This window comes from Populus nigra, chromosome 6 (genome assembly GCF_951802175.1).
Source record: "Populus nigra chromosome 6, ddPopNigr1.1, whole genome shotgun sequence".
In the NCBI taxonomy this organism is placed as follows: Eukaryota; Viridiplantae; Streptophyta; class Magnoliopsida; order Malpighiales; family Salicaceae; genus Populus; species Populus nigra.
The window spans coordinates 962,801-987,227 of NC_084857.1; the positions used below are offsets into that span (position 1 = coordinate 962,801).

Consider the following 24,427-nt stretch of genomic DNA (forward strand, 5'->3'; position numbering starts at 1 on the left):
TCATGTTCACGGATGGAAATTATAAAAAAAAGATGTTTCCCAAATATAAAAAGAATCATCACATACTATTTTAAAAAGCAACTCCAACAATGTTATTTTGAAAAAATAAAAATAAAACAACATTGCTCTCCATAAAAGTTTTTTAAAAATTCATTGTAATTATCTCTTAATTAAATTTAACTAGATTAATCAAGTCTTATATTAAATCCTTAAATTAATCAAATTTAACTGAATAAATATCCAAAATAATAAATAAAAAAAACATGGCATCCATTTTATTTTATATCAACAAATTATCGAATCAATCTTATTATTTATCAAGGATGTTAAATAATTATAGAAAAAAACATGATTTAGACTTTTCTACAATATTTAAACAAGTGATTTCATTTGATAATAATGTTATTCAAAATAATTTTTTTATTTGAAAATATATTAAAATAATTTTTCTTAGATTTTTTTATTAATTTTTAATATTAGCATATTAAAACTATAAAAAAATAATACAAAATATTAATTTCAAGATAAAAATAGTTTTACGAAACATAAAAATAAAAAACATAAATGTGAAACACCTCTTTGAAAAATATAAAAAAACATTAATTAGCTTTGACTTCGACCAACATCAACTGCCCCATCAAAAACCCAAAGGGAGTGGCTAACAATTGGTTGTTCTTTTCCTTCCTAGCGTACATGAACAAAGAAAAATCATAATGTATGGTCAATGTATTTTCTCTAGAAACACCATGCTCCTTGTAGGCAATGCCTACCATCCCTCGGTTTAATTCTTGATGCTGTAATGGGAGGGCCACCTGGGGAACCACTAGTCTTCTGGGGTGGTGGTTGGGTGGCCTGATATGCCCATACCACCAACCCAAGAAACAAGACCACCGCAACCTTCTTGAGCAACCCTAGTAAAATGGGAGTTGTATCATGTCATTTGTTACTGACATTAACCAGATTAAATTAATCTCTAACGCAGCTAGATTTTCTGGTTTTACATTATATCAAATCCAACACAAATTTGTTTCATTGAATAGGCTGTAAACGTATCAACATTATCGAAGGCAACATCGAGAAAAGCCGATCTAAAACAAGGGTTTGGAGACACTAGCAATGAAGAAAGACTACCCTCGTAGATGCATGATTTACAGAAGGAAACTAAATCAGAGATGGTCGAAATCAACTTGCAAATTGGAAGGATTAAACATATATACCCTCTGTTTTAGCAGAAAATGAAGCAAGCATTTAAGCGTTGCAGCAAAAATAAAAAATACTTACAGAAACTAAAACAGTGGAGTCTATATCTACTAAACGCAACTTTCCAATCTGTTCATGTTTAAGAAGATAAGGTGTCCTATTCCTAAACTCCACACAGAGAAGGTAAATATGAATAAACTTCGGAGGAAGACATGAATAATAGTACTAGCTTATGAAAAACAAGAACACGCACGAGACCCTGGAAAGTTCTACCGAAGCAGGCCTGACAAAGTTTCTTGTATTTCATCACTAATATTGACGCTACATATAAACGATAAGAAAGTAATTAGGCTTTTTCAAGTCTCGGATCAAAAGCTGTGCTTGTTTTCGTCAGAAATCAGGGCTTGACAGTTGACACGGTTTATTGTATTTCATCGCTAATTTGACGCAACATATAAACGAAATGAAATGCTGAGGATAGAACCGATGGCTTTGCTCTTCGACTGCATGTTTCTTGGAGATGACTTACCCTATAATGCGGGCTCGGAGATTTCATACAAAGCATGCCTTTCATTTGCTGCTTCGACCACATCATCGTTGGACTCTTTTATGGGGCATGTCAACCTGAAACTTGACCTCCGATTGGGTTTAAAACCTGTGTTTTAAATGTCTTTAAACTCGAATTGAATAAACTAAACTATAGAAACCAAATTGAAAGTTTTGACAAATCAAGAGCACTGATTTGTGATTATCTTCATACCAAAGTTGGGTCCCGGTCTTTACCTTTGGACCCCCTTTATGTAATTTTGGGCCCAAATATGCCCAATCTGCCAAAAACACTTGGGCTTTGGCCCAGTGTATTGCCAAATTTTTGTGGGCCATAAAGAACTGAAAAAAGCGAAAAAATATAACCAAAAAAACTCAATCATAAAAAAAACTGAGCGCAAAGTTATGCGGGGGCTTAATCCCAGCAATCAGTAGACAAAGACGATGAGGCAGGAACGGAACATCTGAAACGCACTTCAATTCCAGCCACATTCTGATGAATAAGCAGCAACACACAGATTCACGGCCCTTACTTCGCTCCTTCGCTTTCTAGCAGCAGGAGGTGGTAGGGCGGTTTCATTCCTGCCATTCCGGGCGAGCCAACGGCTTCTTGAACGTCTGCCATGTTTTCTGGGCGGCCCAGGGTAGTGTGTTTGGTATTGTGGTAGCTGTTGTGGTTGTGGTTTAAAAAAAGTTGTTTTATAAAAAGTATTTTTAGTTGAGGTTGATTTGATATTTATGTATGTTTGGTTAAAACTGTGGTTGAAATTGAGGTCGAACAAAAAGTAATTTAATGCGTTTGGTTAATAAAGTTTTTGAAATTGAGGTTATAAAATAATTTTAAAAAATATATATTAATATTGATGGTTTTTAATTTAAATATTATATATTTAATTATTGTTATTATATCATGAAATAAATAATATTTTATATAAAATGTTTTTTATTGTTCCATTAAACTATCTAGAATTCCATTACGTATGAAATACATCCAACAAGGACTATAGTTTTTTTGGTTTTTTAAGCGTGCAACAACATTAAATAAAATATAATCAAAAACAAAATTGAGATTGCGATCAAATTCTTCAAATATTACGTCATTAAGTGATCTCTATCTAATTTATATAGTGATATTGAATAATTTAAATACTGGTTTTTCAAATAAAACTCAATTAAAAATTAAAAAATTAAAATTTTTAATTATTTATATGAACAGTGAATTAATTTATTATACACTGTTCACTTGTGTGTGTAGAGTGAATTGTCCCTAAACAACATAACTTTCCTTTTATTACTCGCTCTCTTTCCTCTTCTCCTTTTGGGTTTGCCCAAATCGAACCCATCACCACCAACAACAATCCCTGCATTCCCTGAACAATCCAACCTTGCTGGTTGCCAATTAGACCTTCCCAGTGAGCTCTTTCATGGCATTAATTCAACCTGTGACAGTGGCTCCTCTGCAACTGAGCACCTCCACAGAACTCGTTGTTGTCCTGTTCTTGCAGCTTGGCTTTACTCTGCTATAGTATCACGTTGTTTTAGGAAGCAGAAGCAGGTCTCTCTCTCTAGTTTCTCCTGTACTGCGAAGTCTGCACCTCCTTGTTTCTCAAAAACCCCGACTTAATTATCGTTCATAGTTAGAAGCATAGCAGCAATTAGGAAAGAGCTTTTCTTTATTAGTCTGGCTTCTAAAGCAAAAACCCAGTACAATAACGCAAAGGCAAGCTTTGTTTCCCTTAGTTCATGCTGCTTCCGGCTCATACTACAGCCATACTACTTCTAATTCTTTCCTTTATCATTAGTTAAGCTAATAATAACTGCAGGTGTATTTTTTTCTTCTGTTATAATTCTCTCTCCACCTCCTAGCTGTTCACGTGAACAGTTGAACAGCTGAATTAATCCACTCAGAAGCATGTAAATTCTGCTTTTGTTAAACCGTGGCTGTACCCGCAATTTAAGTGGGTCCCACCAAAACCAAACTCGATTTTTAACTTAACCAAACGTTAATATTTGCGGCTGAGGTGCCGCAACCTCAATGCCAAACGCCTAAATATTAAAGTTTCCTTTCTTCTCAACCCCCGAGATCTCTCTCTCTCTCTCTCTCTCTCTCTCTCTCTCTCTAAATCTCTTTGTATCTCAATCTCTATGGCTTCCGATCTCTTGCTCTCTCTGCTTCCCAGCTAAACCCCTCCCAACAAAATCAAGCCACATGAGTAAGAGACAGTAGTAGAGTGAGCAAACAATAAAAACGTAGAAGGCAACAAAAACCACTATGACTTATTCAAAAGGAGGAGTAGCCATGTGCCCACCAGTCCAGTAGCAGCAATGGTGAGAGCACCAGAGGCAATAGTACGTTTTTTTTATAATTTATCTATCTTATCTTAAAGTTCAAAGACTGGTATTTTGGTTTGTGAGGCTTTTTTGGAAATCATGAAAGAAGATGTTGATGCCTTCACTTTATGTACCTTATGCTAATAGAGTTCTGTTGATAGTGGTTCTGGATATTTTGTGGCTTTGCTTGTTATGATAAAAGAAAACGAAAGATTATTGCTGCAAGATCATATAAACGAAATAAATATTAGTGCTAGCTCATGAAAAACAAGAACATGCTTGAAAACATGGAAAGTTCTACTGAAGCAGCCTGACACAGTTCTTGCTGAACGTCACCATATCCTAGATTGTCGAGATATAAACCCGATCCGATTTGATTTTGAGAATTCATTTTGAAATTTATTATCCGAACAATAGTTAATAACAAGAATGATATTTTCATCAACTATGCGGACATAAATATATATAATATACAATAAAATTTTGAGTCGGGTATGGGTTAGGTTTCAAGTCGGGTAGAGTAGTATTCATTACTTGCCCGAAACCTAACTTTGTCCTTTAGGGTTTTATCCAAACCTGCCGCAGCGATCAATAACTATCCATGAAATATCTGTTTGGGCGGATATGGGTTCGGTTAAAACTGTGAACCCTGGTAGCAAACTTTGAGAATAGAACTAGGGTCGTAATCCAATCTATTTGCAATATTGTTTGAAACTAAGAATAGAACAAGGATACATGCAGTGCCATGAACCTATGAAGAAAGGCAAACAAATGCTGACGCCAACTAAGCTCGAAGGAGGGCTAGTTTTTTTCCTGCAAAAGAGCCTTTATAATCGCTTCGCATGTCTCTGGGATGTAAGGGAACATGTGTCCAGAGCCAGATATCTCATGGTAGTTTATCCAGGGAAGTCTTTGGGCAATATATCGTTGCAAGCTAACAGGCACCATCTTATCTTCATCACCCTGCCATAGATGAACCGAGCCTTCATTGTCAGGAAAGGGATTTTCAAGATCCATGGGATCGAATTCCCACTTCCCAAACCCAATCATCATGTCTCGATGTATGGTTTCAAATTTTCCTTGCTGCATTGTTTGTGGCTGCATAAAATGAAAGGAGAGATTCCAAATCAGGCGGGAAGATTCATAAGCACTTCTAAGGATCAAGTAGCATGTGACCAATAATATTTCTTAGAGTAGAGTCAAATATCATTTGTTGATCTAAATCAATTTCTAACTGGATCTCCAGAACTTCTGGTTCGAAAAACTCTTCTGCTTCTAATATATCAAAAGGAAAATTGGAAGTTCTGCAGTGTCTTATCTTTCCACAAGCCAGTTCCAAAAAACAAAAGGTTCTAAGGCAGCCCCTGTATAACTGGAATTCCGGCCAGTTACTGTTCTCTCCTGGTTAAAAGATCAAAGCCTCTCGGACTGGTTCTATGTACACTGCAAAAATTGTGTATGCGATGATAACTTTCTCACTAGCAATATCTTCTTCTTGCCTCCAGTTTCAGAGACACAAAATATGTCAGGATAAACTTGATTTATGGTTCATTTCCTTGTAATGTGGAAAGAGAGAAAGAAAACGAAGTACCATGTTCATTCTTCCATCTGTAACCATGGAAAGGAGTTCTAAATCCTGACGGGAGAAAACTTCAGGTTTACGGGCTGCAACTGCCGATGCAGGAAACCATTTCTGAGTGTTCCACCAATAGGTGAGCCATGGAGCATGGTGAGCAACACGCAATGTCCACTGGTCCTGAGGTAGCTGTAGGTAGTAGGCTTCTGTTGATAAGTTGGCAGGAAAGCCAGGCCACCAGTAGTTGACAACAGGCGCAATTAGTGTTGCTCCTGCTAGCCTGCAGCACCATGGGCACCGAGCTTAAAACATATAATAACTCCAAACAATGATACGAGCCAAAGCAGAAAAAGCCACCAATTGTTTATGTTGGGCACAAATTATCCAGCAGATTCTTGATGCTCCAATAAAAGAACTCGTCATTATTTTAGATAGCATGCTTTATTTTCTCACTTCTGATATATTTTTGAATTTTTGGATGATGTTCATGCTTTATCCCAGATCTTAAACAGCAGGCAGAACATCCTCCAGAGAAGCACAATTGTCGTCATAACAGCAAGAAAACAGTCTCACCTGTGAGGGATGTACTTGAGGCAGCCCCAGATCACTTGACCTCCCATAGAAAACCCCATCACATAAAATCTGGATCCAAATTCTAAATGATCCGCAAGCTCTTCTATATCTAAAGCTATACTCTCCGGAGTTCGCTTTGGATGTGGATCACTTTCTCCATAACCCGGCCGGTCGAAGGACACAAGGTGGAATCCCAGCTCCTCAACAACTTCCTGACAAACAAAAAATGATACAATCTCTTGACTAATGGAACTTTAAAAGGGCTAAACACAAAGATTTAGAAATATTGGAATACCGGAGAGAGTTTTTCCACGCTCATTGTATTATGTCTCATAGAGGCAAAGCCATGAACATATATGATCTTATATTTGGCAGTTTCTCTAGAGACACCATGCTCCTTGTAGGCCAAATACCTTCCATCCCTCAATTTTATTCTAGGTGCTGTAATAGGAGGGCCGCCTGGGGCACCGCAAATCTTTGGAGGCGGAGGGTTGGTTGCCTGATATACCCATACCACCAACCCAAAAAGCAAAGCTGCTTTAATTTCCTTCTGCATCCCTGCAAAGATTAGAAGAAGAAAAAAACCCAGAGACTGTACTTAAAAACCAGAGAAAAATTTAGTCACGCTGATGACAGCCCAGAGAAATTCGATTGTTACAAAATTGACGATGAACTTCCATAATTTATCCCCAAGATTTTTCATTTTTCAAAGATCAAATCCACAAAAAAGTTTGTCACATTTTACCAACATTAACAGAGATCATATAACACAGAGAAAATCAGGTTTGAATCAATCAAGAAAGGCTATGATTATAAATTTCTGAGAAATACAAGAAATTCTAAGAATCATATCCGGACCATTAATTTCACTGCTTCAAAAGAAAAGAAAAGGGCATGCTCAGCTTAAAACAAGTCGAACAAATATTATCTGCTTCCAGAATAGATTGAAGAAATGAGTCGGTCATTGCAAAGATCATCCAAATACTAAACGGAACAAAAAAATTGGCATCTATTTGCTTTGTCAAGCAAAAACGTTACTGAATATTTATAAATTTCGAAGTGGAGATACCACACCAATAAACTTAAGTGGTTACTTATGAAGAACAGGAAGCAAAACAACGCAGTCCATGTCTGTTTTGTGTGTGGGAGAGAAAGAGAGGAGAGAACCTGCAAGAACCTGAAATGAAGTTCTACTGAATCAATCAAGAAAGGCTATGTTCTGTTTTTATTTACGCCATCGATTTGGCAGTTTGCAAGCAACGGTTGGTCGATTGAAAAAGAAAAAGAAAAAACATTTTCTAAGCGGAAGAACACGCGCGCGCACACACACATGGTTAATAAATATAAACGAGTCAAGGAGTTGTAATTTAATTAGTATTAATATTATTCTCTAATTAAAAAGTTTTGAGTATAATTATTAAACTTATTTGTTGATCAACTTAATAACTTGTTGGTTTAAAATTTAATTTATAATGGATTTAGTTTTTAATCATATTAATAATTAATCTAATCAAACTCAAATAATACAATAAATTAACACATGATTTGATTAATCTAATCTAGATTAATTAACTAAATTCTAATTTTTTTTTTATAAACTGAAGATTTGATTTTTTTTATATAACAAAAAAAGAAAGCATAAAGAAACATGATTAAGTAATACTCTAAAAGGTAGTTTTCCCACGTCTTTCACTTTCTCATTTTTAATATATTATATTATTATAATTATTATGTTATAATTATTATTATTATATTATATTATAATATATACTAAAAATTAAATGAAACGTTAAATTTTTTGTTAATTTTTTTTGTTTTTTTTAGTGAATTTTTTTTATCCCGGGTTTAATGGGTTAGTCTGATTTGACGAGTTCACCCAGATTTGTTTTAATTAATTTTTTCATTTAGTTTAGTTTGTTAATGTTAAATTTCTTTATATTTAATTATCAGATTTTCATGACACATATCCCGAACTTGACGGGTTAACTTGATTTGACGAGTTTACCCAGTTAATTTTGGGTAAACCCATCAATTATTTTTTACTATTTAGTTATCAGACTTTCATGATGCGAATCTCATGTTTAACGGGTTAACCTGGTTTAAAGGGTTAACCCAGTTAATTCAGATTTTGTTTCTTTTTTTTTATTAGTTTTTTTTTCTTCCTATTGGTTTTTTCCTTTGTTTTTTTCTTTTTAATTAATCTATTTAATTATCACACTTTTATGACACAACCTTATAGCCAAACCCACATCCAATGCTCTAGGGTTCGGTGTTGCAGTCAGACTTACTTAAACTTAAGTCATGCAAGTTTAATGTTATTATTAATATTATAAATAGTATTCTTAGGTTAAGCGTTACAGCTAGACCCAAAGCTTTTGGGTATATTTTTGTAAAAAGACCTAACACTCTTAAATTTTAGTATTTTTTTATATTTTTTATGCAAGAAAAAAAAATAACCCGTGGCGTATGCTTTTGTTTTTTTTTCCTTTTCCTTTTTCTTTTTAAGTCTTTTACTTTGAATAGCACGATGCAATCCACAATGAAAAAGCTTATGTCTTTAGTTTTAATCTTTTTCTTTTTTTTCATTAGTTTTTTTCTATGTAGGTATTTTTCTTCTTACTTTTTCCTTTTAAATTAACTTTTTTTAAAAAAATTTAGTTCATTAATATTAATTTTTTTTATTTAGTTATTACATTTTCATGACATGAATCCCAGGTTTGATGAGTTAACCTGATTTAGCGAGTTAACCCAATTGATTCAGTTTTTTTTCTTTTTTCTCATCTGTTTTTTTTCTTTCTGATGGTTTTTTTTCCTTTATTTTTTTAATTAATTTATTTAATTATCACACTTTTATGACATGACCTTGCAGCCAGATCTACATTCCATGCTATTAGATCTGGTATTGCAGCCAAACCTGCTTAAACTTGGATCATGCAAGTTTAATGTTATTATTAATATTATAAATATTATTTTTAGGTTAGATGTTACAACTATATCCAAGAATTTTGGGTATAATTTTGTAAAAAAACCTAATATTTTTAAATTTTAAATTTTTTAATATTTTTTATGTAAAAAAAATTGACCCGTAACTAGTATATACAATAATTCATCCTGATGGTACTGCTGTCACTTAACTGAAGGTGAGCCATCTCTGTCATTCAAATTTCAAAGCTGACGTAGAAAAAGAACAAAAAAGGTACCGTCTGTGTTGCGGGCCCACACTTTCTTCCCACCGACTACTCTTATGTATTTTTTCAACAAGAATCTTAAAAGTCAAGACGATGACTTTTCATTTTTATTACCAGAATATTATTTGAAAGTATGATTGTTGTTATTTTTAAATTAATTTTTATTTAAAAGAATATGTTAATAATATTTTTTTATTTTTAAAAAATTAATTTAAAAATAAATATATTAAAATAATTTAAAAACATCAAAAACATACTAATTCAACAAAAAAAAACCTTTTAAAATTTTTGAAAAGTAATTTTTTACCGCACTACCCAACAGAGTATATGTACTTGGCCGGTGTGAGATATCAAAATTTTTGCTTGTTTTAGATAATAGTTGGGTTTTTTAAAAAAATATTTTTTTGTTTGGTAATATATTATAATAATAATTTTTGTTTATTAAAATTTATTTTTGATATTAATAATATAAAAGAATTATTTAAATTAAAAAAATAAGTAATTTATTTCAAAAATATAATTCAACTACAAAAATAAACAGTGTCTTTGTGATGATGTAGTAGCTTTAAAAATAAATAAATAAATTTAAGTTTTTATTGTATTTTAAGATGAACTTCACATATGTTTTTTTTTATAACCACATAATTATTTAAAAAACATATCCAAAAACAGAGTGGAAGACAATAAGTTGCTGTAGAATAAATGTAAGAGGGGCTCTTCCTCCCTCAGATAAGGAGGTTTCAGTTGGGGTAGTGAATTTTCAACAAAATAGACCTGCTCCAACAACCAAAAATAATTGCTCATCAATAATCAAAATCTTGTCCTTCAATCACAAGTATAGAAGCCTAAATAACGAAGCATTAGTTGGGTTTTTTTTTTTTAATGGTTCTTCTTTAAAACAATGCAACAGGCTGGTAGGTGGTCATCCCCCTCAATAATGTACCATTTTAGAACCTATACATGGAAAAGTCACAGCTCTGAGACAGATATCAGGATGAGGCGATTGAATTCAACCCAATGAGCGGCTTCTACAATATGCATAAGCTAGGCCCTGCATGTTTGATTCAACCTAATGTAGAAACGTGCCAGCAAACTCCTGAACATAGTTGTAGACTCTGAGACACTCACCCTTGAAGGATTCTCGAAAACCCTGTTGAATGAACAGCACAGGACGCACATTGCACTCTCACGCATTCCATTTTAATGTCATGGAAGAAGAAGAAGAAGAAGACGTGATCGAGTTGTTGATTAGCTCTGACTCTATAAGGAAATGAAATCCAATGGCTAACGTACGGAGCAAGTGGAGTTGCAGTGGTTGATTGGTGCTGGATTTGACTTGCTTCATGAGAATGAAGAGTAGGAACATGTCATTGTGAGGAGTAGCGATGGTTCGTTTTCCACACAAGCTTGTTGAAGTAAAAAAGACCTTTGTTAAGAATAAAACAATCACCATTCATCTTGAACCATATATATGCACCACATTTCATCATTAATCTTCTTCATAGGCTGTTCATAATCCTCTGCTTATGCAGGTATCTCCTTTTGTTTTGCTATAATCACTTGATGACACGAATCTGATGTATCTATTGAGTAGATAATGTGGGGACTTGATAAAAAGCATTGCGGTGCTTGAACTTTAAACATTCTGTAGCTCCTTTGCTATGCAGCCATAATAGGAGAAGGCCTTGATAATAAAAGCTGAATTCTATACCATATATCAAGAAGAAACTTTAGATTCCAGTTAGTACTGTGAGGAAAGGAAAAATTGAAAATTGCAGCATGGCACTACCATCTGGTTTTCTTGTTATGGAACTTTCATGGGCTAACTATTTAGATAGCTGCTCTCCTTTGGTGCAAAAGTGCAAGATCATCAATCTGCCACAATAGCAAGTGTGTTGGTTTTTTTTTTTTTTTTATCATCGATCTGACTTCGATTCAAGATCATAATGATGCATCAATTGAATGATATAATGCTGTATATTGAGTTCAGGGAGCTGATGCACTGACCAAGTTTCAGGCGATGAAACAGATTGTTGGACACCCGGCTCATTATAAAGTTGCTAAAAGGGGCTATCAAGCTTGCTATTCGGCAGTCTTTTCTTGGTATAATTTAGTTGGCAGATTTTTATTTTATTACATTATCTTCTTCTGTTTCTAGCGCTTCTTTTCTGCAATCAGTTTTGTTGACAGAAATTTTAAGATTTATTTTGGAATCTTCTGTATCTGCGGTATCTACTGACATGGCTCCTGGAGTACACCCAGATTTTATGGAAAAGCATGGAGAAAACTAATGGTCTGAAATGCAGCAGGACTTGTTATCAATCTCTCTCTTTTTTGCTTGCAGTGTAAGAGAGAGATATGCGCAAAGGAAGATATATAGACATTACGTACAAAAAGTATTTCAAGGTATCCTATCATAGCTTTTCAAGCATAGACAAGAAGCTGCAGGTAGATTAAGCTGTGTGTTTAGGCTCACCCTAGACACAACTTTGGTGTAAAAGAGAGACCAGAAGATTTCATATATCAATCATCAAATATATCTTCACAAGCACATTTTTTCCTCTAAAAATAAAGACTGGCTAGAGTTTCAACATGTAACTAGGCACTCCATGCTCTGCACACAACGAACAAAGGGGGAGAAAAGGGAGGGGGCATTACTGAATTAAGACATCCACGAATCAGGGCTTGTCAGAATTAACGGGATTTGTTGTAGAACTGGAGCTTGCCTTGGAGAGTTTCTGCTTCAGCTCTGACAACAGTGCCTGATTCTCTTGGTTTAGCCGCTGAGCTTTCTTCCTTAGCATCTCATTCTGTTGGATTATATAACAGTTCTGCAAGTATAGCTGCGAGTTTAGCTTTTCCATCTTGAACACCTGCTATTACACCTGAAAATATTGCAAAAACACAGATTATTAGCAAAGATGGTGCCCAAACTATATACAAATTGTTATGAGACAAGGAGTTGGGAATTTAATTCGTTTACCTAGAAGCCTACTTGATAAACCTACCTGTATGCCTTATTAGGAAAAGAATCTAAGATTAGGAGCATACAAGAGATCAGAGGGATGATTATACGTATCATTCCAGAAGTGTACATGTATATATACACATACACATACCACGGGGGGTTACTCAAGACAAAACAAGGGATTTGAAGACAGCATGGTTCACCCAAAACAGCAGACACCCATCTGCAAAGCCCTCATGCCTGCCTTTTCCACGTAGAATAACTTTTATACGTGTGTCTTTAACCGTCTATAGCTCATGGGATCTTCACTGGCATATTCAAAAGAAAGAGGGTCTTGTGGATTTTGTTACAGCAACGCACGTAAAAGGAATGTGTCTGGTAAACATGATGCACGAAAAAGTGAAATTTGTGTACCAGTGGAAGCAACTTATAAGAAGAGGTGTTTAAATCTACATGTGTTGGCCTGTATTAGTATCCCTGGTTTAGAAACAACGAAGATTCGAGGGAAATTTCTCGTGAATACATCAGCTGAAGTAGATGGATCACCTAACTCCTGTCGAGGTTTCTCGTGAACGACATTGATGCAAATAGACATTAATTACTTGAAATTAAATTTAGAAAGGAATTTAATCTCGATACATGAGAATTTATGAGGATCGGGAAGAAAAGCTGATGATGCTTAGGGAACAAGATGAGAAAAGGGTGTTTTTAGTACGGAGAGACTAAGGGGTGTGGTCTGAGGGTGAGCACGGGAGGCAGCTGAAGTAGGGAAGGAAGGTTTCGAGATTCATGTGACAGCAAGCTGGCAGAAGCAGAAGGAAAGCAATTATCTGTTGAGTTTCTTAAATGGCATGTCTAATGTTTTGCGGCTTAACTGTCTAGCTTTGGCCATATATGTCTGTCCCCTTGTCCACATCTTGTTCTTTTTTTCGACGTCCTGTGCGGCGCCAAAACACAGTCACGTCCTGTGCGGCGCCAAAACACAGTCACGTCCTGTGGTTGGGACATCATGCATGCTAAGAAAGTGTTCGTTTTTACTGTACAAATGTTGTTTTTAAAAATTTTGATTTTTTTTGTTTTAAAATTAGTTTTTAATGTTTTTTCATTTGTTTTGAAATACTGATATCAAAAATAAATTTTTTAAAACAAAAAAAAAATATTATTTTTATGTATTTTCAAACAAAAAAAACACTTTAAAAAACTACTATTATTACAAATCAAACACACTTTCAATCTATTAGCGTTTATTGTATGGTTTTATATGACTCCTCCACTAAAAACTATCTCTTGAAAGCTGAATCTTACTTAAGAAAAAGCTATCATTTATAACTTCTTTTAAACCTGTAATTAAATTGTAATTACAAAAACAACCTTAATCTCTCCACTCAAAACAATAAAGAGAAAAAAAAATATTACAAAAACTTTTCTATAATTTGATATGAATTTCACTTTTCACATTACTTTTATGAATTACACTTTTCATCTTGTAGTTTATATAATAACAGATGTAAAATGTAATTTATAAAAGTATAAAATAAAAATAAAACTAATATACTCTGTTTCTAACAGATTTGCTATAAACATGTCATAACATAACTATTAAAAAAAAGTGAAAATATGAAAACCTAAATCCTAATACAAAAACTTTTAAAAAATCAATTTTATAGATGAATCCTTGCCATTATATAACTAGCTCTTATAATAATAATAATAAGAATAATAATAAGTTGATCCAAATCCATTAAATGCATAGTTATCAAACAGGCTAATAGCCCGAGTCACTGGATCATGAGATTATTTTAGTTTTTTTTTATTTAAAAAACTCAAATGATATTGTTTATCTAGTCGTATTTCACTCGTGTTTAACTAGTTGAATCAGATACACATTTAACTAGGTTAATTTTTAAAACAATTTGAAAAAAAAATACACTTGACCAGTGCAAAGCACTTTTAAGAGGTTACTAGGCAAGTCCAATAATCATTGATTAAAAACACCACATCCATTAAATACACTTGTTACGTTAACGACCGTTATTTTAAACGGCGAGACAAACTATTACCAGCGTGGTCATTCATGGGTGGTGGTTACGGAGAAAAGGCTCCAAAGGAAGACCCCTTCAGACGAGAGAGGAGAGGAGAAATAGATGCTACTCGTTGGCTTAGGTCCTTTTTTTTCATCCAACCATTAGAAGACCACAGCTGCGGACAGTCCGAACTATGGCAGCCAGGCATTTGCGATCCTGACAATCCACACTCCACAAGATTCAAGCATGGTGAATCCTACCGATCAAGGGTGCGCTTGGTTCGCAAAGAAAGACCAGATCGCAACAGATGAACAGCTGCATTAATGGTCTACAAAACTGTCACCATCTTTCCCCGTCCCCGAGGGTGGCTAAGCACACGTGCCATGATCAGTGCGCATAAAATTTTGAATGGGAGAATAGTCGATCAACAAGCTTACAATCTTCCACATTCTGATGGGTGCATCAGTGCCTGCACATTTCCGGCATGGTAGAAGCATATAAGATTGCTGGGCAAACAATCAAATACATCCAGAACGAGTGTAAATTTTTGGTACACGAGAATAAAACATGCAAGGAAGCAGGAATAGATTACAAGTAACTTCACCCATCATAGTTAGCAATCAAAGATGCTGTTACAGTTCAAAAAGATCTGTTCCTATAATACATGAAGCGAATTGCTTCATTATTCCTGCAAGTCAAGTGTACAGCACAGTCAGGCGTAATCAGAGTTCTCTAAGGGGGCAAGCCGCGACAAGCCAAAAACATGCCAACTCTGATAGAAATGTCCTTCAAGCACATCCCCTTTGGCCCTTATGGTCTGTAGGGAAGAGGAAAGCAAATTAATTTATCTTATATTAAAAGATGTAGACAAGTCTAAAAGATAAACAACATGAGCAACGTGACAAAGGGATGTACCTTCAATTAGACTGGGCGCGCACATCCACAACTCCGACCAATTTTCTTCCTAATTTGATTCTTCATCATCATCAGTGACAAAACAGAGCTCAAAACAGAGCTCCTGTCCAGTAATACTAGTTGATCTGCCAAGCCCTTGAGCTTCTTCATCCTTCACCACATGGAAGAACCCTCAAGCAAAACCGAGACTGGTGGAATGGATCACTGGGATGTTCATGAGAAGTATTGCCCGCTCCAATCCAGCTCGGTTCTCTATGCCTGCACTCCTGCCAATTCAGATATGATGAGCAGCTGTATCAGCTCATCAATATTTCAAACTAAAGTTCTGGCTGGCAGGGTGCAGGCATGGCCCAAGCCCCTCAACGGGGCCGGGCTAAACCAAAACTTGCATCAGGTTGCTGTTGATGAGACTGTACAAGCACATAAATGGTAAAAGGAAGTCAATACCATAACCAAAATCAAACAATTGAAAACAGAAGCTGCACTAATCGCATTCAATGCAAGTCACCAAACCATTTTTACTTTTTGAGACATATTTATCATTAATGATACAAACTTCCCCCACTTTCTCTCTTTGGGAGGGAAGAGAGGATATTTCAGGCACCCTGCATAAGTTGCAGTAGGCATCTTTTTGGTCAAACAGGATGATCAGAAATATCACAAGTAATGGAAAATAGGGAAATTATTAGGTGAACCTGGTCCATCACTGACCAACCAATTGTGAGGGACGTATATCTAGCCATATCAAGAAACAAAATAGTTTCTCTCCTCTTAATAAAAAAATCTTTTTTTTTAAAATAGCCATGGTTGGCCCACAGTTTCAAGTAGTGACCTAGCATCACGCTGTAATTTCTCTTGAAAATACTATCAATGAGTAGAAAGTTGAATGTAGGGAGCCTAAGATCATCAAACTTGAGAAATATCTTACAAGTTTGATGATAAATATTCCTCCTACTATTGTACTGAAAAACACCTTTCATAGAAAAAAGAAAAGATTACTTCAATTAATAGCAGGAAAATAAAGCCACCCTAACTGGCACACCTGTGAAAAAGGCTGAACATGTTCATGGGGATGGATAAAAGGCATTCCTGGGTGTTGACATGGATACTGAGAGGAATGCAGATAAATGGCAGATGCAGAACGTGCACCAACATGATTCGGATTAAATGGTGGTATATGGGTATCAGGATGACCATATCCAATCCCTGCAGGGGTTGATGGTGCAACCCAGGGTCCTGGTACATGTTGAGGGTGAGCCCGAGGTTGGTGTTCTGTAGATATCTGAGGCCTGTGGGTGGACCCAAGTTGTGGAAATTCAGTGTTGTAATTCAGTGCAGGAGTGTACATGGGCTGAATGGCATAAGGTCCTCCCCCATTGAATCCAAAACCAGGATCAAATCTTTGCATATACCTGCAAGAACATTTCATCATAATTTTGCTCTACTCAACAAAGACAGATCAAGTTCATTGCTGTAGTAAGCTAATCAACATCGCAAGAACAATAAATTCGTTTTCAGACCAGACACAGTCATTTCCAACCTCCAACTGTGGGCACTCAGGTTACTGACTTGAGCTATAAGGGATATAAACACACTTAATGCTAAAAATGTATATGCTATTAGGTATCCCTTGCTCTCATTTACAGTACCACAGTTGGATTAGCTAGCTATCCTCATTTTAATTGGCCACAAGCCACTAATTCTATCAAAACATTGCAAAGGGTGAAACTCCCATCATACAGCACACAGAAAACAATCCACGGGCACTGAGCATTTAAACATGGAAAAGAAAAGGAAAATTCAACCTACCACAGAAGTTATAAAGCCAAAATTAGTGAAGAGATGGCACATCTAAATAAGTGCAATACCGATTAACTTTGTTGGTGAAACTAATCCACTGTCAAATTTCTGGCACAATTTGCAGCATTGTTTTACCCTCTTTGGACATGTACCTATTTCTCATCAATTTTCTATGTTCAAATGGTCTTTATTATTAATTTTTACCCTTTTTTTTCTTCACATTCCTTCCTTTTCTCATTTAGGTTTACCTATGAAGTTTAACAACCAGACTTGCAGAAAGAAAGTGGTGGACACGAACCCAGGGCCTCAAGCAAACAAAGTAACAGGTGAGGTGACAGATTCCTTGCCAAAGAAGAAGATTAAAAAATGCCACACTAAAAGGAATAGAACAGGATTTGGGAACTTATCCCGACTAAATAAAGCAAACTAAGAGAGATGGCAGAAGAAAAGCAAGGACAGAATACCTGTCATAGCTTCGATCAAAGTCGGGGTCCTTACGCTCAACCTCACGGTCCCGAAAAATGGCAACTCTGTTGTTTGGTCTGTACCTACCAATTGGCTCCTTCTCCATCCTAGTCCTAGCTGATCTACCGCTGCTTGTGGATGATTCAATTAAACCCCGCCCAGAATTTAAATCAGAAATCGCTGGAGCAGATTTCTCTTCTGACTTTGATATGCCAAATGAACCATGCTGGGAACCATCCTGCAATCTTGGTTCACCTTCTGGTTTCCCAGTAGAACCACTGCTGGAACTGCTAGAGTTAAATATCCGTGCACGTGCCCTGTTGTACTCCTCTTTTCTTTCCTCCACACTTTTGGAACTATTTGACTTCGTGGAATTTGAATTTGAATTGTTGGCAATTTGAGAGCGTTTCTGTGGTCTCTGCTTAATTGCAACCTTAATAACATCACCATCTTCCGATGGCAAACTCAAGGGGATGTCAGCCAGGCGAATCAAGGGAAGGCTACAGTCAGAAGTTTTGCGGACAATAATTCTGGAACCAGAGCCATCAGGTAAACTATTGTCTAACAAAACCATTGATTGCAGTGAGTAATGCTGTGCCACACGATGTGCTGCTAGCCTTAAATATGAAGTAGGCAACTGCTGAAATTCTAATTGTTGTTGGTTTGGATCACGGATAAACTTTTCTACATCTTGTTCCATCCGCAAAACTGAATAGAAGATATACATGAATTTACTTGTATGAAAAAGCAGGATATATAAAATACTTAAATCACATAAAGAAAACAAAAACAATGTGAATGATGATAACTAGCAGGTCATCCCTACAGTTCTCATAATACTGATTTTTGCAAAAAGAGAAACTGGGAACTCATAAGATCATTATCAACTGCATCTAAAAAAATCTAAATTCCTGATAAAACCCAATTCAAACTGCAGGCCCCAAATTTGGGCTGAAACCAACTTAACATTCTACTGAAAACCCCAGCCCATCTCCTCTGCACCCCTCCCTCTCAAAATAAAAACAGGACGGCAACAACAACAACAGACCAAAAATAAATAAATAAATAAATACACAAACACACAGACCAAAAAAAAGCAGTCCGTAGGTCAGCCACGCCCCTTCTTAGAATTCAAATTTTTTTTTTTGCTAAAATTTAATATGTTTTGTATGTTTTAGATCGTTTTGATGGGCTGATGTCAAAAATAATTTTTTTAAAATGAAAAAACATCATTGCATGCATTTCAGCATGAAAAGTTATTTGAAAATCAACAGCAACCACACTGCTAAATACACTCTTACCAAGTCAAAACCAAGACTTCTTTTATTGAGTCCAGTTTACTTGCTTTCCATTGCAAATACTCATAAATCTTTCCTACAAGTCAGTTTGATTATTAAGAAAATCATCCACCCAAATCTCCTCTCTCAAGCAATCTGACTAAAACTACCTGAAAAATTCTAAGCACAAACGTCTCCAAGCTTTGTAGTAGAATATCTTCCCATTCTTATATCCCCGCCATCATCATACCTCTAGAAGCATTGCTCTCTTCAAAGGTACGACATACAATTTCCATCTCACCCATAATCATCCACAAGTGAAATTCACACATTAACCACGTTACAACCAGTAAAAAACACCATCACTCAAGAAATACCCAGCAAAATCAACACCACCCCATCCATTAAAAACCAACTACAACTAAATCACCACCTAATTTAGCTAAATCACTCGCTACTCTACCCGTTAACATGCATAAACAAAAAGGAAAATCTCACACAGCTCTCATACATAACTAACGTATGAAACAATTAACACATGTTAATCAAAATTAGAAAAAAAAAAACTCACTTGAGAGCCGTTCGCGAGGGTTTTGCAAGGCCTCACGAAGAAACTGATCAACCTGATTGATAACATCATCGGTTACTTTCTCACCCGGACCGAGAGAACCCGAACCCGAGCGCGCGAGCTGGTCTTGAGGCTGTTGCTTTTGCTGTTTAGAGTCTTTATTAAGCAACAAACGACTCATCGTCTCGTCCAAATCAGCCACCTCCCATGACTCGGGGGCTCCGAGATCATCCACCGCCACAGAGCCCTCCATGACAACAACAAATAGACCCAAAAAGTGAGTGAGAGAGAGAGAGAGAGATACGTAACAATTGTTAGAGTTTGGGTGATTGGATTGTCAGAATCATCAAATTAGGGTTCGATTGGGAATCTATTAGGTTTTGTTTGGGAATCACTTGATTTCATGTGTGTTAGTGTTAGTGTTAGGGTTTGTGTTTTGGGGAATATTTTTGGACAGAATTTTTGATCGAGAAAGAGAGATAGATGATAGGGTTTGACGATTGCGTGTGATTTTTGTGCAAGCGACGTTATGTTGTGGGTCACACGTGGCGTTTAGATATCGGTGAAGAGAATTTTACGTTGCGTGCGTTTACATGTTTTTATTTATATTTGTTACCTGTTATGCTTCATCTGATTGGGTTCTGTTTGGCTTCGAGTTTGAAAATAACAATGCTTGATATTGTACTTGCTGTTTTTGTGATAGTGATTTAAAAAAACATTTTTTTTATAAATTATATTTTTTTTATTAGTTAAGGTTTTTTTTAAAAAAATTAATGGAATTTATATAAAAGTATTGTATATATTAATTAACCAGATATATTTAAAATTTTATTTAAAGTAAAACACAATTTTAGTTTCATTGTATCCATTGCATTGGGGAAAAAATGAACTAAATTTTCAGCTAATAATGTAGTTATTATATTCAATTCAAGGACCGAGAGAATATGGGTCACCATAAAAATAAATAATTTTTATTGAAAAATGTTATTTAACTATTTTCAACTATTTTCCATTAAAACCCCACTTACAAAAATAACATATTTTCTTAAAAAAAATCTCATAAGAAATTAAATTAGTAGATTTCTAGTGCACCACTAGAAAGATGTTGATCCAAAGGGACTAAAATAGTAGATTTCAATAAACATAAGGATCAAACCACACCTCCAAATTTTCAATATATAATCTCAAAATCGACGGTCCAAAACCACCCAATCCCCTGCCGCCAAAGCTGCTGATCCTTACCTGCTTTCAATTTACCTACCCTTACTCCTCGACTTTATTACGAATACACCATCACCACTAAAAAGCTCGAAGCTTTGCATCTCTTGCATCCATTTCACATTCAAAGCGAACCTACAAGAGAGAAATAATGAAGGGTTTTGGCAGATTAATATCGCGAGCTCTATCAAACCAAAAAAGTTTCGGACTTTGCAGAGAAATCAACACTACATGTCGTTTGACTCCTCGCCGCTTTATACATGTTTCATCAGCAACGACAGCGTTTTGGCACAGCAGCGGTGGTGCTTTCCCTGATTCGAAAACGTTGGCTTCTTCTTTGCATCCTGAGAAATTGACCGTTTTGACAGGTTGTTCTATTATGATTGAAATTATTGTTATTTTATGTTATTTTTACCTTGTGGTTTGAGTTTTTATGTTTTATGTTAATATTTGTTTTAAGATATGTAAAGGGTCTTTTTTTTTTTAATAATGTTGTTGTAATGTGGTAATAAAATGGTTTGTTAGAGATTTGGCGAGTTAAGGAAGGAATTGAATTAATATATGTATTTTATTGGTTAGTTAGCTTAGTTAGTTGCAGTTATTGCGAAATAACAACACTTAGATTATTGATTTTACATAAGAATTATGGGGTATGCTGTAAAGATATGAACTTTAGAGGTTACAGTGTTTTTTTAATTCTGTGTTGATCAAAGATTGGTGAAGTTCAGTAAGCTGAGGTGTGATGGTTTGCACAGGGCAAAGGAGGACTATGTTTATACAAACTCAATCCACACCAAATCCATCATCCCTTATGTTTTATCCTGGGAAGCCGGTGATGGATGTAGGAAGTGCGGATTTCCCAAATGCACGTTCAGCTATGAATTCTCCATTGGCTAAAGCTATTTATGGAATCGATGGTAAGATTGAATTGGTTTTGTTCTTGGGTAAACGTAATGCTATGATTGTTTATAATTTTTTAACCTATACCCTGTATTGTTTTTTCACAGGTATCAATCGAGTTTTCTTTGGACCTGATTTTATCACCATAACTAAGTCAGATGATGCTTCTTGGGAATTCCTAAAGCCTGAAATATTTGCAGCTATCATGGACTTCTATTCTTCTGGAGAACCATTGTTTCTAGACTCACAAACTGCTGCAGCGAAGGACACGGCTATTAGTGAGGTATATCTTTAGTTTACTGATTTTTCAGCTGTACACAAAAAATGAAGCTTGCTTCTTAGGATTATGCTTGCATTTCATATTGGGTGGTCCTTGGCATGTACTTATGCATTTAAAGTTCTCCTTGGGCATTAACTTATAGTAAAGGTGTACTCATGTTCACTTTTCTACTCCCCCCTCTCTCAATTCGCTTTTTAATGAGTTTAGCTCAGGAGTAGTGCTGGTTTGTATCTGTTGAGAAAATCCAGATGTTTGATATAAGAGGTTCTATCGACATCGATGTATTATGTTATTCAGTTTTTTGCCACCCCCATCCCAAATATCAGAGTTATGAGTAATTGAACGGTGCTTTTCATCCCTTTTGTACTCTTCTGCTGTGAAGTTCAACAGATATTTGCTGATGTTGATTACTGTAAAATAGCTGAATATAGTTTAGGTTATCACTGGAGAGAGAACTGAGATTTTGGAGGATTTTATTGGTTATTCTCTAATCATCTTAAACTAATTTCAATAGAGCATTAAGCACTCAATGTGATAATATCAACTCCTGCTAATGCAGGATGACTCAGAAACTGTTGCAATGATTAAAGAGCTGTTGGAGACTCGTATTCGACCAGCAGTGCAGGACGATGGTGGAGATATTGAGTATCGGGGTTTTGATGAGTAGGTTTCTCTTCTCTTGGTTAAACATGTTCATAGAATATTGAATGAACAATCTATTTTGTTACTTATCATTAATTGAAATCTGTATGTTTGCCCTCTACAGGGAAACTGGAATAGTCAAATTGAAAATGCAAGGAGCATGCAGTGGCTGTCCGAGCTCATCTGTCACTTTGAAATCTGGAATAGAGAATATGCTGATGCATTATGTACCAGAGGTAAAAAGTGAAAATCATCTTTGAGATTTCTAAACTATGCAAAATTACACCTTTTGTCTGACATTGTAGAGGGTTCTGCACTAAAGTTCAAAATTTGGTATATGGAAATCCACCACCAGCCAAATAGTAATTCACTTTGGTCTGTATGTCTGTAATTTGTGTCTGTGAGTTTACTACACATTAACTTAAGCATGTAGGGACAGTAATTAAGAACGAAGCCCATTGAGAATTAGTGCAATGACAAATTGCGTATTTTCAAAAGTTAATAGCACTTACCAGCAGGCTAATGCTCGTTTGGCAGGAGCATTAAAACTTGATTATAAAGCTTTAGGATAATAGAAAAAGACCATGGCATAAATCGATTCTTGACTAGTTCTTGAAGATATTTGGTGTTGCAGGTCACTAACTGTGTTCTCCTGTGTTAAGTACAAATTTTGTTGATGCTATTATTTCTGATGTGATCTGGATATATTATTGTGCTCTAAAGTGCATGCTGACAAGTAATTAACGTGTCTTGTCTTTAAAAAAAATACATTTAGAAAGATGAAAGTGCTACAATTTCTAATGTCTAGAACTCAAGGGATTAAGATGAAAGTACTACTATTTCTAATGTCTAGAACTCAAGGGATTAAATGGGTCTTGGAAATTAAGAGAAACATTAGATTGGCAGCTAAGGGATTCTTCTTCTTCCAGTCTCTCTCTATACAGGAACATATGTATACACATTTGTGCATGTCCTCCTTAATCTCTGTGCTTCCAAACTGCTAGCTTCCTTGCTTGTTAAGCTCTTGAGTTCCATATTCATCCCACTGTTGCCACCTCCATTGCTTTATTACTTTACATTGCCATTGCCCATGAGTTTGCTTAACATCATTTTTTAATTACCTGGCTATTATTGCTAGGAAAACTTACAAGTGGGAATCACATCTTGGCTCCTCTCTGCATTCCTGTTATATTTACTCAAGAAAATCTTATGCATGCAGGTGAAAGGTGTGGAACAAGAATTAGATGCTGAAGATGATGAAGCAGCATTGACCAGTCAGATGGAGTAGTCGAAGCCCCCATTTTTTTCCTCTCATAACATGGTTGTACACGTGGCGATCCAAGAGAACTTCTAGCATGCTTCTGTACAGGAGCAAATTAAGTTCATGGGTTCAAATTAACTCGATATCGGTAGAGTTTATGTTTTGTTTTCATGTAAACTAAATATAATTATAGCGCAAGAGTAAAGAACGTGAGAGCTGTATGAGCCTTGTACATCTTGCGGAACTGTTCACTACCCACTCTTGTTTCTGTCATTCAATTTGTGCTTCTGTAACAATGCAAAGATTTTTGTACTCTACTCCTATTCTTTCAATTTTCCACTACCATTGATATCAATAAATTTATTGCATAAAGCAGTTGAGGGATGGTTTGAATTGCTTGCTGGTCATGTTAGCTAAGCTAATTGTTTCTGGCTTGTTCTCGAGTCTGTCTATAAGGGCCTGGTGGAAAAACTCCATCTGCTCCTGTTCATTGTTTGATTGCAATAACAACTCAACTTCAAGACGATAAGCTACTCAATCGGTGAAGCGACTTGCTCATCTAAAGACAAATTATATGCCATCAGCCAACTAAGGAGTGATGCTTCACCACCAACTACCGGGATATTTTGACCTCTAAAATAAAATCTGAGGCTGGAACAGACTCTTCCCCTCAAGGCAACAAATTATTGATGTAT

The 24,427-nt window shown here is 35.6% G+C and overlaps 3 protein-coding genes and 1 long non-coding RNA gene across 7 annotated transcripts; 1 reads left to right on the forward strand and 3 right to left on the reverse strand.

The window, feature by feature from the left end:
* Positions 1-4,738: 4,738 nt before the first annotated feature.
* LOC133695918 (uncharacterized) lies at positions 4,739-7,524 on the reverse strand. Of its 2 annotated transcripts, XM_062117895.1 has the most exons (5): positions 7,394-7,524; positions 6,522-6,784; positions 6,227-6,438; positions 5,669-5,933; positions 4,739-5,175 (listed from the first exon to the last, which is right to left on the reverse strand). In XM_062117895.1, the coding sequence occupies exons 2-5, from the start codon at positions 6,780-6,782 to the stop codon at positions 4,879-4,881; spliced, it is 1,035 nt and encodes a 344-aa protein (XP_061973879.1). In that variant the 5' UTR covers positions 6,783-6,784; positions 7,394-7,524; the 3' UTR covers positions 4,739-4,878. The 2 variants fall into 2 exon arrangements, with proteins under 2 accessions (XP_061973879.1, XP_061973878.1); XM_062117894.1 differs by having other exon boundaries at positions 6,522-7,464.
* A 2,601-nt stretch (positions 7,525-10,125) lies between these two features.
* LOC133696944 (uncharacterized) lies at positions 10,126-12,391 on the reverse strand. Its single transcript, XR_009842772.1, has 2 exons — positions 11,204-12,391; positions 10,126-11,119 (listed from the first exon to the last, which is right to left on the reverse strand). It is a non-coding gene; the product is annotated as an uncharacterized LOC133696944 (long non-coding RNA).
* Positions 12,392-14,344: 1,953 nt separating this feature from the next.
* On the reverse strand, positions 14,345-19,961 carry LOC133697162 (uncharacterized). Of its 3 annotated transcripts, none has more exons than XM_062119563.1 (6): positions 19,435-19,961; positions 17,586-18,294; positions 16,364-16,733; positions 15,322-15,731; positions 15,011-15,223; positions 14,345-14,875 (listed from the first exon to the last, which is right to left on the reverse strand). In XM_062119563.1, the coding sequence occupies exons 1-4, from the start codon at positions 19,682-19,684 to the stop codon at positions 15,681-15,683; spliced, it is 1,380 nt and encodes a 459-aa protein (XP_061975547.1). In that variant the 5' UTR covers positions 19,685-19,961; the 3' UTR covers positions 14,345-14,875; positions 15,011-15,223; positions 15,322-15,680. The 3 variants fall into 3 exon arrangements, with proteins under 3 accessions (XP_061975547.1, XP_061975546.1, XP_061975545.1); XM_062119562.1 differs by having other exon boundaries at positions 14,999-15,223; XM_062119561.1 differs by lacking the exon at positions 14,345-14,875 and having other exon boundaries at positions 14,968-15,223.
* A 734-nt stretch (positions 19,962-20,695) lies between these two features.
* LOC133696285 (nifU-like protein 4, mitochondrial) lies at positions 20,696-24,049 on the forward strand. Its single transcript, XM_062118435.1, has 6 exons — positions 20,696-21,017; positions 21,405-21,566; positions 21,657-21,832; positions 22,389-22,492; positions 22,596-22,707; positions 23,691-24,049. Exons 1-6 carry the CDS (start codon positions 20,801-20,803, stop codon positions 23,757-23,759), a joined length of 840 nt encoding a protein of 279 aa, XP_061974419.1. The 5' UTR covers positions 20,696-20,800; the 3' UTR covers positions 23,760-24,049.
* The last annotated feature ends 378 nt before the right edge of the window (positions 24,050-24,427 follow it).

Coding starts and splice junctions, on each gene's coding strand:
- LOC133695918 (XM_062117895.1), bottom strand. CDS start 6,782: ATGCAGAAGGAAATTAAAGCAGCTTTGCTTTTTGGGTTGGTGGTATGG. Junction 6,439..6,521: donor GCGTGGAAAAACTCTCTCCG/GTATTCCAATAT, acceptor TTTGTTTGTCAG/GAAGTTGTTGAGGAGCTGGG. Junction 5,176..5,668: donor CAGATGGAAGAATGAACATG/GTACTTCGTTTT, acceptor CATTTTATGCAG/CCACAAACAATGCAGCAAGG.
- LOC133697162 (XM_062119563.1), bottom strand. CDS start 19,684: ATGGAGGGCTCTGTGGCGGTGGATGATCTCGGAGCCCCCGAGTCATGG. Junction 18,295..19,434: donor CCCTCGCGAACGGCTCTCAA/GTGAGTTTTTTT, acceptor TCTTCTATTCAG/TTTTGCGGATGGAACAAGAT. Junction 16,734..17,585: donor TTTGATCGAAGCTATGACAG/GTATTCTGTCCT, acceptor ATGTTCTTGCAG/GTATATGCAAAGATTTGATC.
- LOC133696285 (XM_062118435.1), top strand. CDS start 20,801: ATGAAGGGTTTTGGCAGATTAATATCGCGAGCTCTATCAAACCAAAAA. Junction 21,018..21,404: donor GAAATTGACCGTTTTGACAG/GTTGTTCTATTA, acceptor TGGTTTGCACAG/GGCAAAGGAGGACTATGTTT. Junction 21,833..22,388: donor AGGACACGGCTATTAGTGAG/GTATATCTTTAG, acceptor CTGCTAATGCAG/GATGACTCAGAAACTGTTGC.